The sequence below is a fragment of the Corylus avellana genome, chromosome ca5 (genome assembly GCF_901000735.1).
Source record: "Corylus avellana chromosome ca5, CavTom2PMs-1.0".
Classification (NCBI taxonomy): Eukaryota; Viridiplantae; Streptophyta; class Magnoliopsida; order Fagales; family Betulaceae; genus Corylus; species Corylus avellana.
This window is the reverse complement of record NC_081545.1, coordinates 7,624,389-7,644,646: the sequence shown is the minus strand read 5'-3', so window position 1 is coordinate 7,644,646 and position 20,258 is coordinate 7,624,389. Positions and strand designations below refer to the sequence as shown.

At 39.4% G+C, this 20,258-nt stretch overlaps 2 protein-coding genes across 2 annotated transcripts; both read right to left on the bottom strand.

Moving 5' to 3' along the window:
- Nucleotides 1-1,751: 1,751 nt before the first annotated feature.
- On the bottom strand, nucleotides 1,752-6,911 carry LOC132181700 (G-type lectin S-receptor-like serine/threonine-protein kinase At2g19130). Its single transcript, XM_059594940.1, has 4 exons — nucleotides 6,861-6,911; nucleotides 4,804-4,908; nucleotides 2,014-4,476; nucleotides 1,752-1,946 (listed from the first exon to the last, which is right to left on the bottom strand). The coding sequence occupies exons 1-4, from the start codon at nucleotides 6,909-6,911 to the stop codon at nucleotides 1,875-1,877; spliced, it is 2,691 nt and encodes an 896-aa protein (XP_059450923.1). The 3' UTR covers nucleotides 1,752-1,874.
- Nucleotides 6,912-9,510: 2,599 nt separating this feature from the next.
- Nucleotides 9,511-12,212, bottom strand: LOC132182551 (G-type lectin S-receptor-like serine/threonine-protein kinase At2g19130). The gene has a single exon (XM_059595831.1). It carries the CDS (start codon nucleotides 12,191-12,193, stop codon nucleotides 9,770-9,772), a length of 2,424 nt encoding a protein of 807 aa, XP_059451814.1. The 5' UTR covers nucleotides 12,194-12,212; the 3' UTR covers nucleotides 9,511-9,769.
- Between the last annotated feature and the right edge of the window lie 8,046 nt (nucleotides 12,213-20,258).

Genomic DNA, 20,258 nt, shown 5'->3' with positions numbered 1-20,258 from the left:
GGACTTCTGATAGGATCATGACCATCACGGCTTTAAAACGCGTTGTTGTCATTAAGTGTGTAGTATACATTAAAGCACATCCTCATCTCTATATCCAAGCGATGTGGGACGTCACAGGGAGGGAGTCATGTCTCCCTCCTCCCATCTTTCTTCTCCTTTCCTCCCTCCCTCTCCCTTTTTTGCCGCCACTTTAGGGGTGTTATCTGCCTCTTCGGAGGTTCTATCCGCTTCTTCAGATGTCCTATCCACCTCCTTAAAGGTCCTATCTTTGTCCAAAACCATCACCAGGCCATTCTCCACCGTCAGCAGCCCGGTTGCAACTTCATTCCACCGTCCTCAACCTTGGATCCGCCAACTTTTTGATGTTTTGATTTTTTCAAAATCATATTTGTAAATTTCAGGAAGCCACTCCACCGGGATCCTGGGGCTCTCAGCTTTCAGCCGCCATCCGTCGTGCCTCCATTAGACCTCCTCGCGCCTGAGAGTAGATCTTACTCTCCAGCGCGTGTACCACACGCATCGTCGCGTGGAGCGCCCTCTGCGGCGCGTGCAGGCTTGCTCCACCACTCCACCTAGCTGCCAACCTCTTCTGGCGTTCCCTGTTGTCTCGCTGGCAAATATCGCCGGCCCGTGCTCCTCACATGCAGGCAGGTTTTCCGCGACTACACCTCCGCCTCCGCCTGGACTTAGATTTTTTTACTGTTTCCAGTCTTGTATTTTATTTCTGGTTTGTTGTTGTGTAGCTAACTATTTAACCCGATCCGGTTGGGCTTCAAACTCTTTGTCTGTGAAGTGGATCTTTTTTTTCTTTTTGGTTTGAGGTACTAGTGGTCTATTTGGATTCAATTTTTGTTAATCATAACCGGTTGGGCTTCAGACTTACTGTCTGTGAAGGAAACTTTTTTTTTTTTTTTCACTGTTAGATTTCATTTAAACCTCCATTGCTTCTTAGGAAGCCTGTTTAGATGTTTGATAGGGATATTCGTACTCCCGATGGTAGTATCCATCAGATTGCGCCACGACAATGATTTTCTCGGGCTGCATTCGCAGAATTTATCCATTTTCATCTACTTAGAGGTGCTAGTGGTCTGTCTGGATTGGGTTAATCTGTCCAAGCTTGTTTTTAGCTTTATGTCTAAGCTTTTATTAGCTTCATGTCTGTCCTATAACATGTTTCTAGTTTAATGGATGCCGGTTTGTTACAAAAAAAAAAAAAAAAAAAAAAAAAATTACACCATGGTCTTGTCATGTGCAAAATTTCCAAAATCTTAATCAGAAACATACTCATTCTTCAAATGTTCAAAGCCTACAACCTGTACATGTACTGCCAAAGAATGTTGTAAATGTGTATTTTAGAAAAAAAATTGAATTCTTTCAAATATTCAATGCACCTTTTATTAGTCTCCAAGCTCACAAAACCATACATGCCCCACTTCCTGATTTACTCTTCACAGCCATTGAGGGACTTCATTTCTCTTCCTTGTTTCCCCTCCAAAGTCCAAACCAAATCTCTTTCCTTACCCTATTTGAAACCCAAAATTCCCTAATATTTTCCAGCGGTTCCTACCACAAACCGTATAATAAACATGCGGTCCTACAATAATTTGCTAGTATGAAGCATAACAATTAGTAAAGCACTAGGGATGATCAGATGATAAACTGAATAACCGCTAATAGCTACACCAGTAGCCATAGCCAATTGCATTATTTGGAGATTTTGAAGCAATGCTTCCATGCAATAAACAAACACTCCTACCGGAAAAATATTATCTATATATAACAGTTATTAGGACACAAATGAGAAAGAACAAGAATGAGAAAATGCACTCTTTACCAAACATATAAGAGCTCAAGATATCTTCATTTGATTGCTCTCAAGACTTTGAACTCGTTGAGGACATGCCACTCTTCAACTGAGAGGAAACAGTTGAATCATTGCTCTGTGCCTATGAACTTTGGCTTGAGGATTACTCAGTGAAGAAAACTATGTGCTCCTGATTGTCAGCTAAGTGCCTGTGAACTTTGGCTTGAGGGTGACTCGGTGTAGAAAACTATGTGCTCCTGGTTGTCAGCAAACACTTGGAGAGAATTTGGAATCGGAGCCAAGTTCACATCTAAAACTCCCTCAAGAATTTGAACTACCTGACCCATCGGCGGCCTGTTAGTATCATCATCTTGGACGCACCAACAAGCAACTTTACAAACTCTTGTGAGCTCTTCTACATCAGCGTTTCCCTTTAGCCTGGGATCTAATAGGCTAAGGACATTGCCCCCTTCACCTATGAGGCTTGCAGCCCGAGTTGGGAAGAAACTAGTTTTGCCTTCCGCGTATGGCTCAGAGTTTCTCCTTCCCGAGACAAATTCGTAAAGCATCATTCCATAACTGTAAACATCGGCCTTGGCCGTAATGGGCATCCCTGAAATCCACTCCGGAGCAAGATAACCTCTTGTGCCTCTCATGGTTGTCAGGACTCGGCTGAACTCTCGCCCCACAAGCTTTGCCAGGCCAAAATCTGCCACTTTCGGACATAAATTAGCACCAAGAAGAATGTTTTCTGGTCTTAAGTCACAGTGTATGATGCACTCTCTGCATTTCTCATGGAGATAAGCCAACCCTCTAGCTGTTCCTATAGCAATCTGGTATCTTGTTTTCCAATCCAAAAACTTTTCATGGAAAAGATGAGACTCTAAAGAGCCATTTGGCATATACTCATAGACCAGCAACTTTCTAGTACCTTGTGAGCAGAACCCACGAAGCCGAACAAGATTTACATGGTTGACTGTCCCGATTGTTCTGACTTCTGTGCGGAATTGCTTCTCTCCTTGGCTGATGCTTTCAAGTTTCTTGACTGCTATGACTGTTGAATCGGATAACATCCCTTTGAAAACAGAACCAAAGCCTCCTCCTCCCAACTTGTCCGAGAAATTCTTGGTCGCATTTCGCAAGTCTCTGTACCCAAATGCCACCAATGAATCCTCTACTATTTCCCCTGTTCCAACAGCTCTGTTCCTTCTTCTAAGGATTACAACCACTAAAAGGCCTAGCAGCACAGCTACCCGCAGAACGGCTACCCCTGCAACTGAACCCACAGCAGCACCAACAATTATCCACTTATAATTCTTTTTACTAGGAAACTCAGAAGCTGCAAGTTTGAGATATAGAGTTCTCCCATAAGGATCATCTCCAGTGAGTTGTTGCAGATTCAAGAGATCTCCAACCCAAATTGAACAATGATTGATTTCATAAGCATAAGCAGTGCAAGAGCAGTTATTCAAGCAGGTGGATTCACATTCTGCAGCATTTCCAACCCCAACAGATTGTGGTTGTACAGGTAATGCCATGCTGGGCATTGGAAAGAAACTGTCCGGCTGCCTATTAGTAAGACTGGTATTCTCACACAGTAAAGCAGTTCTCCAAATGCATCCACCAGAAAAATCTGACAAATTCCAGTCGCTCTGCGACTTCTGAACAAAACCTCTCAAACAGCTACAAAAAGGCAAGGATTTTCCGTTGCAGCTACCGAATGCCCCGCAAAAAGGATAAACCTCACATTGTGCTTTCGGTTGAGACCAAAACAAATTCCACTGATTGGTAGTGTTTAACCAGGTCAGTTGCTTAATCTGCCCAGAAACATCCATTATGAATCGAGAAATGGTGGAAGGATAGTAAACAGAGTAGGTGAAATAACTCTCATTTGTATAGTTAACATAACGGAAGTTGTAGATATAATTCGAGGTCATTTCAGGAACTAAGCTAAAAATCTTCCCATCCCAAGCTCCACTAGTCCAATACTGAATGGACCTATTCCACAGAATAAAATACGAACTGGTATTTGGCTGTAGCTCAAGAGAGAAGAGTCCTGGTGCAGGATCCTCCTCATTCTTCCATGAAATGAGGCGTTGGTTTTCATTGGTAATTTTGTTGAATCCAAGCTTACTACCAGGAAGCCATGTATGAGTTGGGTGATCAAAACTTTGCCATAAATATTTTGATGAATTAGACCCATCTCTCAGAACAAGATTTCCTTCATCTAGAAGAACGGCTTCTACATGACTTGAAGTGGTGGAGTTTAAATTTGTGGACCAAACTGGAATTTGGATATCATTGAAGAGAAGAACCAAATTACCATCGGAGATTCTTAATACAGAAAAACTTCTATCGACGACTGGATTATCTCTGTTTGCCACCCAAACTATGGTTTGTTGGGTTGGGAATTTACTCATACTGTTCCACATTCCTATGTAGTATTTAGAAGCGTTACCTGGTTTGAAGAAACCCAGTACAAAGTTCCCATTTGCAGAGACAATGGTTTGGTGAGCGGTGATATATTCGTTGGCAGAGATGGTTGTTGACAGACAAGCCGAGGAAGAGAAGAGAAAGCATGAGCCATGGATTCTTCTTGGTATCCATGGTTGCAAAGAATTTTTGCTAGAGAGAAAGAATCCTGGAAAATACCTGTATCGCTTCTTGGTTGCCTGTGTTGAACAGAGTCAACGGACTAATACGCCCTTCAAAATATCAGTTAATTAGCTTGTGTTGAAAATTATTTTTTCCCCAACTTTTCCGAGGAAGCCCAAATCACGGTGAGATGATTGTTTTGTTTGTTTTTTTTTGGGTGAGGTGTTAAGGGTGAAAGTAGATGATAAAATTTTCGCCGAACGAAGTTATACCTCACAGTGGAGGGAAAGAAATTCATTCAATTTATTCTATTAAAATAATATGTTTTTACAAATACCTATTAATTTTATATGCGTTTTTAAAAATGTATGTCACGAAGAGGTTAGTTGGTCTCACACGGAAACCTGGATCAACAATGCCTGTAAAGTAAGAAATAGAGGATGGTCAAAGTGACCCACCGGTAGTCTTAATTGATGTGAGTCAGACACCAAGCCTTGAAGCAACAATGCCTACAACAAAGTAGGGAAAAGAGAAATGTCAGAGTGATCCGCTGGTGATCCTAGCTGAAGAGGTCAATTGGTCGCACACATAGCACTATATTGACAATGTCTGCAAGGTAGGGAAAAAAAAATGTCAGAGTGACCTGCTGGTGGTCCAAGGTGGGTCACTCTAATGCCTATGTCAGGGAATGACTTTGAGAAGTAAATCAAGCAAAGAGAGTGTATTTGATAAGGAGAATGGGCGTCGCTCTCAATGATCCAACCCCTCTCCTTTTTATAGAATTTCTCATGCACACTCAATTGCGGGAAGAGATTCGAGGATCACTTAATTTAATTATGTGGCGCTCACTCTCTTAGCTCACGCTTCCGTCATTTTCTGGTTGTATTAGAATGCTAGTAATTCAAGTAGCAAGAACTAGGATATTGTGGATGTTGCTTCTTTTTGTGCCCCCTATATCTGATCAGTCATGATAAATTTGGTCTAGCTAACCTAATCGAGTTAGGTCTGGTCGCCCTAGATTAGCTCAAGCTTAGTAAACCTAACATAGATGACGTACAACCAGCTTGTAGGCTCCTTTGCTAGTGGGTGTGGCTTCAGGTGCATTTAAGGTGGTCTGGTTTAATACCCAAGGAAGGCCTGCTCTCAAAACGTAGGGGTGTACAAGCGGGGCGGCTAATAACTGCTAACTGCATAATCGACTAGACAAGTTGCAGCTAGCTTAGGTTAGAAAAAAGCAATTAACAACCTGTAACCAATTTGTAATCTATATTATATAATTAATAATAATGTCGTCTTGGTATAGGGTTTGAGGCTCTTCTTACTACTTTCTTTTTTCAGTTTTCTCATTCACCTTTCACACTCTACATTTAGACTCTCAGAGCTCACACTCTCTACGCATGCAAAGTCACTCAAGCTCCCACCTCTTAGTCACTCCGGCTCTCCCAAGGCTCCTAAGTCCACTCTCGACTACTCTCTCTTCAACTTTGGAGGTACGGTGTTTCTTTGATTGCTAAGACTGCCCAAACAGTATTAGTCGTTCTGGTTGTTTAAATTTGTAATGTTTGTTTTCCCATTCTACTAATTTGGATCGATTTTGTATGGCATAGAGCCTTCAATGATAGGGGAAACTTCACAAAGGACCCTTAAATTACCACACGATTTGAAAAAACCCCTTAAATTTTAAAACTTTTCAATTTCACCCCCTCCTTGAACTTTCAATTTGATGCAATCTACTCCCTCCATCAATTTTTGGACGTTAAAGTGATGATGTAATGACTTTCATACCCCTAAAACTTTTATAAATTTATAAATTTATCCTTAATTTCAAATTGAAAATTAAAAAATAGAAATAAAAAATTAAAGGGTAATGTGGTCTTTTTAGTGGTTTCTGTCAAGGCTTAACAACAAAAATTAACGGAGGGGTCAATTGCATCAAATTGAAAGTTCATGGGGTGAAATTGAGAAGGGAGCCTTTTTAATTCGCGTGGTAATTCAAGGGTTCTTTGTGAAGTTTACCTTAAATGATAATAGATCGAGTTATTACAAAGCACATCTTCTTTGCCTTGGAAATAGCCATTACTCATTTTATTATATGGTGGCCGGCCTAAAGAAGTCTAAAATAGGCCTTAAAAAGAGGTCTAAAACGCTAAAAGAGGCTCAAAAGACCCATTATTTGAAAAGAAGTTAGCGGTTGATAATTGTCTTCAATAATCACATAATCGCAAGTTGCGATTAACAGCTAATTGACCTAGCAGGTGGGGCTGCGATTACTTCAAAATAATTATCACTAAAGCAGTTGCGGTGAAAAGGGAATAACCACTACCACAACCGTTTGTACAACCATACCAAAGGGGTTTACTAACTCTAATACCCCACTAACATTACATTGCAACTTAACTTCCACCCATTTGCCTATCATTCGCCGCCCCTTCAGCTGGAACCTTGTCCTCAAGGTTCATACTTGTTGCTCTGCCTCTCCTTTGGTCGCCACGACCTCCCATGGGTTGGTCATTCTCAATGAAAAATAGTTTAGGTGCACGACATTCGGGGCATAAATCGTTTATTGCAATTGAAACATAACCCTTTTTTAAGTCTGTTTTGCATCGCTTCTCAAGAAAGTTTCTTTACCGAAAAAACGGGTTGAGTGTTAGGGATGTTGCTGCATCACTATCTAGAATGTGAATTGCCCTTTGTACATCCGATTCAGTCAATTGATGTTGCCGGGCCAATCTCTTATCTTGCATTCAGGACATCTCTATGGTTTCCCCAGGGACTTGGGTCCAAACATCTTCACCTGTGGGACTATCTTTGTCTTCATTAGATCCTTTTGTGGCTATCCAATAGCCCTATTGGCCAGCCTCTCAATAGTTACTAAGAGATACGACCATAGGTACATAACCCACCAACTTGCTAATAACCCACTAACTCACATGGAGTAAACACAATATATACAAAATATCACAATTCAAACATCCCTAATTAAATAGAAATGTTTTTTGGGCGAAAAATGTCATCTTGCAAACATCCCTATTTTGCTTAATTTTTGTAGTGAGAGGATATTCATGTGTATTTTATTATTTTTGTATTGTATTTTTTTTTCATGGTATTAGAGCTAACACCCGTTTTCGATCCTGTAAATTTTTAATTTTTTTTTTCTCTCTCATCGTTTCTCTCCGATTTCACTTATATCGTAGCAAAAGGCGAAAAAAAAATACACATGACTAGCAACCTGGGTAGGGGTCTTGGTGGTCAAAAACTTCTTTGAAATTCATTTCCAATCAATCATCGTTCCCATGCTTCTCCAGATCAGCTAGAAATATATTATGATGCACGCCAGATGAGAAAAAAATAAATTAATCTTTAGTTTTATTTAGATTTTATTGATTAATTACGTTTTTTTATATTTTAAGAGTTTGTATTTTTGTAATTTAATAATGGGTTTGACCCATAGTGGGTTGGAGTTAGTTTATAATTTAATAATGGGTTTGGCTCAAAAGTCAATCAATTTAGGATTAGGGTTTCTCAGGATCTATTTAATGTTCTTTGTATCCTAAGAAGATTAGATTATGATTACTGAACAAATGATGTTTTCTTGGAGGCATGATTGCTCTCATCTTCTTGGTGGTGAGACTCTACCAAAACCTCATTGTTGATCGGTGAGACTCTGTAAACAGTTTATCTTATTTTTCTGTTATTATTATTATTATTATTTTTATATATTTTCTATTGTTCTCCTTCCGTACTGAGTCATATTATATGCTCTTCCTCATTCCATTAAGAGATATTTTCGAGATTAGCAGCGCACGAAGAAAAATCAAAGAGAGTCAACTTCAAACAATCTCTGGCGTCTTCTCGGGCATCCTTTCTTGACACAATCTCCACCCGCCTTGACTCCCATCTCTTTGGCAAACCGTGTCTTGTCCAGTTACTCAACTAGGCGCAACTTTTGGACCCAGGCTCATTTAAGGCCCTTTGTTGGCCTCATTTGTGGCTCATAGTTGGCCTCATTTTAGCTAACACTTGGTTTTTTATTTTAGCCCATAGTTGACTATTGTTTTAGTTCATAGTTAGCTCTCTTTTAACCCTTTGTTATTAAAGATCCATCTTCAATCACTGTCGCCAACGGTCCATTAACTCCAGCGAGTTTCAGGTCTTCGCTGAATTCAAATATTTGAATGTACTTAAATCTGATAATCTAAAAAGTAGAATATTACAAATTTACAATCAAATCTAAAATACTGTATTCCTATGGAATAAAATTAATCAGTCAAAAATTATTCAAACCTTATATTATTTGTAAGAGTGAGAGCTCCACTAATTGTTTATATGAGGAATTGTTTATATGATGATGACAAACGCGATTTTATATATGGTTCAGTGACGAGAGAGAGACTTGTTGAGTGAAGAGTAGGGCGATTTGCGATTCGTAGATGAAAGGGGAATTTTGGCGATTTGTAGATAATTTTCGTCTGATTTTCAATTTGCAATTTGTGATTTCATCCGATTTCGTTTGATGTTCGATTTGCAATTTCGTCTAATTTGCGATTTGCAGTAATTCGTCTGATTTTTGTTTGAATGAAACATTTTCAAAAACGATTATTTTAATTAAATATAGAAGAAATTTAGATAAATGGTTGGATACAAGTTTTGAAAAGTGATTAGCTAAAATCGTAGGTTTAGAAACGTTCAAACCCGAAGAAAGATGTAAATGTGTCTTCCAGGTCATTGCATCAGCTCTGCTTTGTTAATTGTTATCGTACTCGCATGGTATTCCACAACAAAATTGAATTCTTTCAAATATGCAGTACACCTTTTATTAGCCTCCAAGCTCACAAAACCATAAATGCCACACTTCCTGATTTACAGTTCACAGCCCAGAATAGCCATTGAGGGACTTGATTTCCCTTCCTTGTTTCCCCTCCAAACCAAATCTCTTTCCTTACCCTATTGACACCCTAAATTCCCTAATATTTTCCAGAATTCTGAACACAAACCCTATAATAAACATGCTGTCCTCCATTAATTTGCTAGCGGGAACCATAATAATTAACAGAGTAATAGAGATGATCGGATGATAAACTGAATATCCGCTATTAACAACACCAGTACTAGCCATAGCCAATTGCATTATTTGATATTTTGAAGCAATGCTTCCATGGAATACACAATCACTCCTACCAGAAAAATATAAGCCACATATAACAGTTCTTAGGACACAAATTAGAAAGAACAAAAATGAGGAAACGTGTTCTTTACCAAACATATCTGAGAGCTCAAGATGTCTTCACTTGATTGCTCTCAAGACTTTGAACTCGTTGATGACATGCCACTCCTCGACTCAGAGGAAGCAGTTGAAGAATTGCTCTGTGCCTATGAACTTTGGCTTGACTGTGACTCGGTGTAGAAATCTATGTGCTCCTGGTTGTCAGCAAACAGTACTTGGAGAGAATTTGGAATCGGGGCCAGGTTCACATCTAAAACTCCCTCAAGCATTTGAACTACCTGACCCATCGGCGGCCTGTTAGTATCATCATCTTGGATGCACCAACAAGCAACTTTACAAACACTTGTGAGCTCTTCTATATCAGCGTTTCCCTCCAGCCTGGGATCTAACAGGCTAAGGACATCGCCCCCTTCAGCTATGAGGCTTGCAGCTCCAGTTGGGAAGAAATTAGTTTTGCCATCCGTATATGCCTCAGAGTTTCTCCTTCCCGATACAAATTCGAAAAGCATCATTCCATAGCTGTAAACATCGGCTTTGGCCGTAATGGGCATCCCTGAAATCCACTCCGGAGCAAGATAACCTCTTGTGCCTCTCATGGTTGTCAGGACTCGGCTGAACTCTCGCCCAACAAGCTTTGCCAGGCCAAAATCTGCCACTTTTGGACATAAATAAGCATCTAGAAGAATGTTTTCTGGTTTTATGTCACAGTGTATGATGCACTCTCTGCACTTCTCATGGAGATAAGCCAATCCTCTAGCTGTTCCTATTGCAATCTGGTATCTTGTTTTCCAGTCCAAAAACTTTTCATGGAAAAGATGAGACTCTAAAGAGCCATTTGACATATACTCATAGACCAGCAACTTTCTAGTACCTTGTGAGCAGAATCCACGAAGCCGAATAAGATTTACATGGTTGACTGTCCCGATTGTTCTGACTTCTGCGCGGAATTGCTTCTCTCCTTGGCTGATGCTTTCAAGTTTCTTGACTGCTATGAGTGTTGAATCGGATAACGTCCCTTTGAAAACGGAGCCAAATCCTCCTCCTCCCAACTTGTCCGAGAAATTCTTAGTCGCATTTCGCAAGTCTCTGTACCCAAATGCCACCAATGAACCCTCTACTATTTCCCCTGTTCCAACAGCTCTGTTCCTTCTTCTAAGGATTACAGCCACTAAAAGGCCTAGCAGCACTGCTACCCGCAGAACGGCTACCCCTGCAACTGAACCCACAACAGCACCAACAATTATCCACTTATAATTCTTTTTACTAGGAAACTCAGAAGCTGCAAGTTTGAGATATAGAGTTCTCCCATTAGGATCATCTCCAGTGAGTTGTTGCAGATTCAAGAGATCTCCAACCCAAATTGAACAATGATTGATTTCATAAGCATAAGCAGTGCAAGAGCAGTTATTCAAGCAGATGGATTCACATTCTGCAGCATTTCCAACCCCAACAGATTGTGGTTGTACAGATAATGCCATGCTGGGCATTGGAAAGAACCTGTCCGGCTGCCTATTAGTAAGACTGGTATTCTCACACTGTAAAGCAGTTCTCCTCATGCATCCACCAGAAAAATCTGACAAACTCCAGTCGCTCTGCGACTTCTGCACAAAACCTCTCAAACAGCTACAAGAAGGCAAGGATTTTCCGTTGCAGCTACCAAATGCCCCGCAAAAAGGAGAAACCTCGCATTGTGTTTTCGGTTGAGACCAAAACAAATTCCACTGATTGGTAGTGTTTAACCAGGCCAGTTGCTTAATCTGCCCAGAAACATCCATCACGAATCGAGAAATGATGGAAGGATTGTAAAGAGAATAGGTGAAATAACTCTCATTTGTGTTGTTAACATAACTGAAGTTGTAGATATAATTGGCCCTCATTTCAGGAACTAAGCTAAAAATCTTCCCATCCCAAGCTCCACTAGTCCAATACTGAATGGACCTATTCCACAGAATAATATACGAACTGGTATTTGGCTGTAGCTCAAGAGAGAAGAGTCCTGGTGCAGGATCCTCCTCATTCTTCCATGAAATGAGGCGTTGGTTTTCATTGGTAATTTTGTTGAATCCAAGCTTACTACCAGGAAGCCATGTATGAGTTGGGTGATCAAAACTTTGCCATAAATATTTTGATGAAGTAGATCCATCTCTCAGAACAAGATTTCCTTCATCTAGAAGAACGGCTTCTACATGACTTGAAGTGGTAGAGTTTAAATTTGTGGACCAAACTGGAATTTGGATATCATTGAAGAGAAGAACCAAATTACCATCGGAAATTCTTAATACAGAAGAACTTCTATCAAAGACTGCATTATCTCTGTTTGCCACCCAAACTATGGTTTGTTGGGTTGGGAATTTACTCATACTGTTCCATATTCCTATGTAGTATTTAGAAGCGTTACCTGGTTTGAAGAAACCCAGTACAAAGTTCCCATTTGCAGAGACAATGGTTTGGTGAGCGGTGATATATTCGTTGGCGGAGATGGTGTCAGCTCCAAGGGAAAGATGGTTGTTGACAGACAAGCCGAGGAAGAGAAGAGAAAGCATGAGCCATGAATTCTTCTTGGTATCCATGGTTGCAAAGAATTTTTGCTAGAGAGAAAGAATCCTGAAAAATACATGTATCGCTTCTTGGTTGCCTGTGTTGAACAGAGTCAACGGACTAATATGCCCTTCAAAATATCAGTTAATTAGCTTGTGTTGAAAATTATTTTTTCCCCAACTTTTCCGAGGAAGCCCAAATCACGGTGAGATGATTGTTTTGTTTGTTTTTTTCGGTGAGGTGTTAAGGGTGAAAGTAGATGATATAATTTTCACCGAACGAAGTTATACTTCACAGTGGAGGTAAAGAAATTCATTCAATTTATTCTATTAAAATAATATGTTTTTACAAATACCTATTAATTTTAGGGAAATCATATAGAAAATTCTTAGGTCGACACGCTTTTTTAAAAAATTTCCTAGGTATTTTTTTTTGGAAATTTAGTACCTGGGTAACTCGAAACTACTAGAAACTCCCTACCGTCAATTTTTGTTAACTGCCATTATTTGAGTTAAACGAACTGTTTCACTTAAGTCCACCTCAGTAGAATTTTTGTATCCTACGTGTTCACATTGGACACGTAGGATATAAAACACACCGTTTTGGACCATCCAAAACAGTGAGTTTAGCTTAAACTTGAGGGCTTCTATGTTGATACCCTCAAGTTTCATTCGGTCAAAAAAAAAGACACACACCCGATACACCTCAAGCCGGCAAGCGCCAATCACCGACGCAGACGCCACCGACGCAGAACCCGCCGGCGACAGAACCACCAGCGACACTACCCACCGGTTATTTCAGTCATTCCGGCGACTTTTTCGGCTAGGTTTCCGTCAAATCCCAATATTTTGATTCGGAAAAATCTGGTTTCGACGAAGGTATTTTCCGAAATTTTTTTGTGGGTTTTGTTGATTGACTAAAATGGAAGCCTTTTATAGTAGTTTTTTGAATTGTTTTGTTGTGTTGGAAGCTTTTGGTCGAAACCCCATCCCCACGCTTTTTTATAGAACATATGTTGAATTACTATATACACCTTTCAGAGGTTGTATTGGAATATTGTGTATAATTTGTTGCACTTTTGAGCCAAGATTATTGTTGATTGGCAGTGGGTGTGGTCCACCTTGGTTATGGTCCTGGAATGAGACAGTGGGTTTTTCGTGTGCACTGGCAAGTTGGTCAATGGCGATTTTTTCATCTGTATAACTATTGATTTTATTTTTTTGCTTCTCTACTCAAATGGTGGATTGCCAAGGACATGAAAGTAGGAATTGCATGTTTGATTACACTGTATATTTGCATGTTTGTAGGGAGCCGCCTATGATCATATACCATATCTAGCTGCTACACTAACAACTTAGTATTGTTTAGATTACAAATTGAGCATTACTATTTCTGCAAGGGAATCCCATTTTAAACAATGTGATTATCTTTTGTTTAGGGTTTTAGGGTACATTTTTTTTTCCCAGTATTGTTTAGATTACAAATTGAAGTGAGCATAATTTTTTGGCAAGCTTGATTTTATTTTTCTTTTATGAGCTTGATTATTCTCTCACATGTTAGTTATATATTGTTAGGTTCATATTATAAGATAAACAGGAGGAAAAAAGATTTCGGGGAAGGAGACAATGAAAGCGAATTCTACGATGGGAAGATGAAAAAGGTTTGTGAATTTTATTTAGAGAACCCCATCAGGGAACTGTGATTACTTCTAATAATTGTGGGTTTCACTGTAGAATGAACAGTCGACAGAATCGGCATCTATAATATCATCGGGCAAAGAGGATATGGAACCTGTGCAGTGTAGGTGCGGACGTACAAGCCCAATTATAACATCCACGACTATAAAAAATCCTGGGAGGCGATTCTATGGGTGTGCTATGTATGACCGTAAAAAGCTATTTGAATTTGGATAATCAAATTATCAAATTATCAAATTACTTCGTGCTTGTTCGTAATTATCAATTTTTTTTTGTGTAATTACAGAAAGTTGGCCAATGTCGTTTTTTCCAATGGTATGACGAAGAAACCTGTGCTCGCAGAAGGGAGGTCCTACCTGGGCTGTATGAACAAGTACATTCCCTGAAAGGTGAAGTGTCATTACTTAGGGGCAAACTAAAGATCCAAACATATATGTTGGTTTTTCTGTTGGTGATTTGTGTACTGTTGATTTGTCTAAGGTTGATGGGACATTGAGGCATGGGAATGAGGCAATTAGATTATTATGAGTGGAATAGACTATCTATTTTGTGGTTGTCAAGGATATTGTTTACTAAGCTATGTTGTCCACAACAATATATGGTTATGGCTTCTATGTAACAACTATTTTCATGCATTGGAGGTTGGCTGATTACTTTTATGGAACGAGTATTTCCATGCATTAGTTTCATTCGTATGCGGCAATTTATGAGTATTGAACCCTACAATATAATTTGCAGGCAGAATTAATTTTGGGAAATCCACTAATACGATCCAGAATTGGTAATTGCCATGACCAAATTGAAAAATGTAATTCAATAACTAACAGTGCAAGTTTAATGCTCATAAACAACATTCAAGTTAGGAAGCACATAAAGTCCCAAAACAAAAGATCCCCCAATTGTAGCAACGATAATACAAACAAAAGTCCCAAAATTAATCCCCCAATTAGTCCCAAGAGATATGGTAAGTGAGAAATGTGATCATTGCGTGGCACCACTTCCTCGGCTTCTTAGTAGACGTGTAGCTATACGTGTACTACTATGATGTGATGATTCCGCTCCTGCTTCCGCCTGTGGTTCATGTTGGGATCCAAAGAATGCGTTAACAAAAATAATAATTAAATGCGTTAAAAAAAAAAAAATCGGAAATCATTGTGAATATTACTTTCTTAAGCACAAAGTATATGCGTTTTTTTAAGCACAAAAAAAAAAACTAGGATGTTACCTGTGACTGAGTAGCCCTCCGTGTACGTACACTTGGCTGTGATGACCCGTAGGCTTCTGCTTCTGCCTGTGGTTCATGTTGGGATCCAAAAAATGCGTTAAAAAAATTAAAAATAAATAAATAACCAAAAAGGAAATCAGTGTAAAATATGAGTTTTCTTAAGCAGTAAAATAAATTGGATTTTACCTGTGCCTGAGTAGCCCTACGTGTACGTACACTTGTCTATGATGACTCGTGGGCTTCTGCTTCTGCCTGTGGTTCATGTTGGGATCCAAAAAATGCGTTAAAAAAAATTAAAAATAAATAAAAAACCAAAAAGGAAATCAGTGTAAAATATGAGTTTTCTTAAGCAGTAAAATAAATTGGATTTTACCTGTGCCTGAGTAGCCCTACGTGTACGTACACTTGGCTGTGATGACATAAAGAAATCTGCTTCTGCCTGTGGTTCCTGTTGGGCTTGTGATCCTTACAATAATTTAACCAAACATTAAGACAAATACCAACAATAATTATTATATCACTTAAATAATTATTAAGTTAACAAATTTTGGAATTTTACCTGTGCTTGATCAGCATTTTTTTTCAGCTTATATTTCTTTGGTTTCCACCTCTTCCAGTCCGGATTCAAAGGTAAATGACAATCTTTGTAATTATGCCCTAAACCCCCACAATTTCCACATTTAACGATATATCCACTACGGGTTAGCTTGTAGGGGTTAGTCGGCTCATCTACAGCTTTTCGCCTACTAATCTTTGGTCGACCAGGAGCCCTTCTAGTGCAAGGTAGCAGGATTTGATCGCATGGATCATCAGCTGGCCATGTCTGTGGACCTTCCATGCCATAAACTCGAGCTGCATATCCTTGCATGTACTTGTCCTTCTTGTAATAATCATCCAAATAATCCTCCGGGTTTTGTTTATGCATGTAAATTGCAGCACAAGCATGGGAGCAAGGGATCCCACTCACCTGCCATCTTCCACATGTGCATGTGTGATGATCTAACCGGACTAAATGCCGTGGCTCGTATATGTGCTCGATCTCAAACTCCAACTCATTTTGCCACCGACTAATACAATTCCTTGCATCACTTTTTGACCTCTCCAATTTTTTATGGATCTTTGGGCATATGGTGTAGTGTGTCAACAGGATTCCATTCCTTTTCTGCTGCAAGCGTGCCATTATTTGCTGACGAATTTCTTCAAGCATAGTCAGTATAGGCTTAGACCTAGCTTCCTTAATCCACGCATTAAAGCTCTCAGTCAAGTTGTTTAATAACATATCACTTTTGGTTTGACAGCTGAAAGCATGTCTGGACCATGATGCCTTAGGTACACCACTAAGGTATTCGTGTGCCCCTTTCTCCATTGACAGTATATTCTGCATGTGATGGTCAAACGCATAAACATTGGCTGCACGTGCAGCCCCCCACAACTGATCCTTCATAGCTTTCCCTGTGTAGCCTTTCGCTTTGAGGTTCGCATGTAGGTGCCGAACACAAAAGCGATGCTCAACATGTGGCAATACAACCTCAACCGCAATTCCAAGCCCCTACACACATAAATTTATGTTAAATTATATGTAATAACATAAAGAAATAAAAGAACACAATAAGAACATAAATAGTATATTACACCAAATACCTTCTGTCTGTCAGACATTATAGTCCAACCAAGTCCGCCTTCTGGCCCGCATAAGTCCTCCAATAAAATGGTAATAAACCACTTCCATGAATCTGTCGCCTCTGCCTTAGATAAGCAATTGCAATGGGGAACATATCGTCGTTGCCATCCTTGCCTATGGCACACAACAATTGCCCCTCATATTGCCCCTTCAGATGACAAGCATGTAAGCAAATTATGGGCCGACAACCATGTCTAAACCCCTTCTTGCATGCATCAAGACAAATATACATCCTCTGAAAGAATGCTCCATCTCTATGTACGTAAGCACTACTACCAGGGTTGGTGCTGAGTATTACCAGTGCGTATTTCTGTGTGAGGCGATATTGTTTCGAGTGGCTACCAAACAGTTGATTCAATGCTTCCCTCTTCGCTCTATAGCAACGATCAATAGGAACATTTATGTTAACGTCTCTCTTCACCCTCTGTTTCAATGCATATGGTGTCCACGTCGGATCATCCTTGAAGTCCTTCTTATAAGTACGAACAAGATACTCAACATCGCATCTAGAGTTTTCGTACTGATTACCACAAATATGAACCGGTTAGTATGTCTTAATTTGAAAACAAGTCCTGGTAGCATCAGTAGAGGCATGAATCCTCCATGAGCATTGCTCTACTTTACAGACTGCACTGACCCTACTCATGTCATTGTGCTTGTAGTTGTAATCAAACCCATTCTGCATAGCATGCGTCTTCAGTGCCCTCTTGAAGGTATTGGAATCTGCAAATTGATCCCCAAGTTCAAAAGTCACTGGAATCGTCAAGTCATGTTTCAGATTGAACTGTCTATACCGCTTCATTTTTTTCCAACCTCCCCAGCATCACTGTCTTGCAAACTTGCAAGACCATCACTTTCATCACCAGATTCCTCATCCCCAAAATCGGGTCCTTTATCACCTGTGTTAATGTCAACTTTTTCCCACCATTTGGACGTCCCATCCTTCTCTTTCTTCACCTCATCAGCATCATAGAAAAGGTCCTCATCCTCGCCATAAGTTGCTTCGAAGTTAGTCAACAGCTCCTTGATGACTTCATCAATATCCTCTTCCACTTTCTTCTTCCGTGGCCTACCACCACGTCCTTTTTTTGTTGTACCAGTTTTAGGCACGGTGTCCGCACCAACATTAAGATTGTCTTCCTCGTCATGCAAAACAGGTTGAGCAACCCGTGTGCTTCTTCTTCTGCGTACTGAAACAAATATATAAAAAAAATTAAAATAAAAAACCAATAACAAAATGATCAACAACCACAACACAATATAATAAATGTGACAACATAAATCTTCTTGCTGGTGAATATTATTTCCGAACAAAAAAAAAAATTAAAAAAAAAAAAAAACTAATAACAGTCCAACTCAATTTCAATTTGTATGTACCTCCTCAGCTGGTGGTGGGTTGCTTGCTTGCTTTCTTGGATGGCGTAACAGAACGGGCAGCCTTAGTTTTAACTCGTGGGCTTTTGAAATGTCTTGATTGAGAATTTTCACATTCTCCATCTTGTCGTTGTACATCTCTATCTTCACGTGCAACATTAGGTATGTCATCCATCCCTAAAAAAAACAATCAAATTTGTTGATAGTCATTCGGGGAGGGAAGGCTAAGTGCTCTCATGGTATATTATTTGAAAAAAATAAACAAATGAGAAATAAGTATACTACCTTCAACCATAGGTATTCCATCCACCCCGCCACCACCTTCTTCATCTCCATCATGACGGGCAGCCCTAGGTATCTCACCCACCCCGCCACCATCTTCTCCATCTCCATCATGACGGGCAGCCCTAGGTATCTCACCTACCCCGCCACCACCTTCTCCATCTCCATCATGACGGGTAGCCGTAGGTATCTCACCCACCCCGCCACCACCTTCTCCATGTTGTCCTTCAACTGCTTCAAGAAATAAATGCTCCTCTACCATTATAGCATTGTCCACCATATGTTCAACATATAAATGAAAATCTTCTGATTTGTAATCAGACACAATGTTTACAAAATCTACAACTTCTGCATCACTATTTAAAGATATCACTGTATTATGTGGAATGTCACCGACGTTATACCAACATCTAACGTCGCTCACGTATCCTAAGTCACGAACCAACTCTTTGACTTCCCACATACTTAAATAGTCAACATCATAGCCTTTCACTTCATGGACATCGCCACCAACGTATTTAAATGGGGTATGGGTCATTGTCCCACCGTGGTGCATGATTATATTGATAGCCATATCTGTAAACATATAAAAGAGTGTAAGAAAAAAAATATTTGTCCATACAAAAAAACACGAAAAACATATAATATCTATCTATTGCAGGAAATGAAATGATCCAATATATATATATATATATTTTAGAGTATGTTAAATTATACGTGCATGTTTTGGACTCAAGATGCCCAAGTTAAGCTGATTTTGGATGTTAGGTTGACATAGTTCACCACCATTCATTTGGGAAAAAATGACAAAACATAATAGTAATAATAAACATATACTTTTGCACATGCATGTTATATGTGCAAAGTGCACTTTTCGCCCATTGTTATATGTCAAAAGATCAACAATTGCATACAATACAATCATAAATATGTCCAATGGAATTATTACACAAAAATTACATTTCCAAAAGAGAGTATGTTTATAGTCAACATTGTATGGATCTTCGTATAGACATTACACAAGCATCAACCCAAGTCGTCCATTTGGGATAGATTTATTATTTTGGATTATGGGGATCTCATTTTGTGTTGAGATGGATACATTTGACTAATTGTATCTCATGAGTGTTTCGGCCTTGCTTATGTACCTCTTGGATTTTCCTCTTCACATGGCCTAGTAATTATGCAGTTTATTATTACATATTACATATTACATATTATGCAGTTTATTATACACCGGTATTATACAGGGAAAGCCCCACTCAAATTAAAATAACAGATAAATTAAACACCAAATTTGACTTCTCAAAATTCAGAGCATCCATACCCTTCTAGAATGAGCACGGTGAGTTGTGTATTGAGCATGGTGAGTTGTATATTAAATGGAAATTAAGCCCCACAGGAAAAATTGATAGAATGCCTTCTGCCTAACACGACAAAACAATAATTGACCAACTTGGCAGTGCACATGAAAAACCCACTGTCCCATTCCAAGACCACAACCAAGGTGGACCACACTCACTGCCAATCAACAATAATGTTGCCTCAAAAGTGCAATAAGTTATACACAATATTCCAATACCACCTCTGAAAGGTGTATAAAGTAATCCGACAGATATTCGACAAAAAAGCATGGGGATGGGGTTTCGACCAAAAGCTTCCAACACAACAAAACAATTCAAAAAACTACTATAAAAGGCTTCCATTTTAGTCAATCAACAAAACCCACAAAGAAATTATGGAAAATACCTTTGTCGAAACCAGATTTTTCCGAATCAAAATATTGGGATTTGACGGAAACCTAGCCGAAAACGACGCCGGAATGACTGAAATAACCG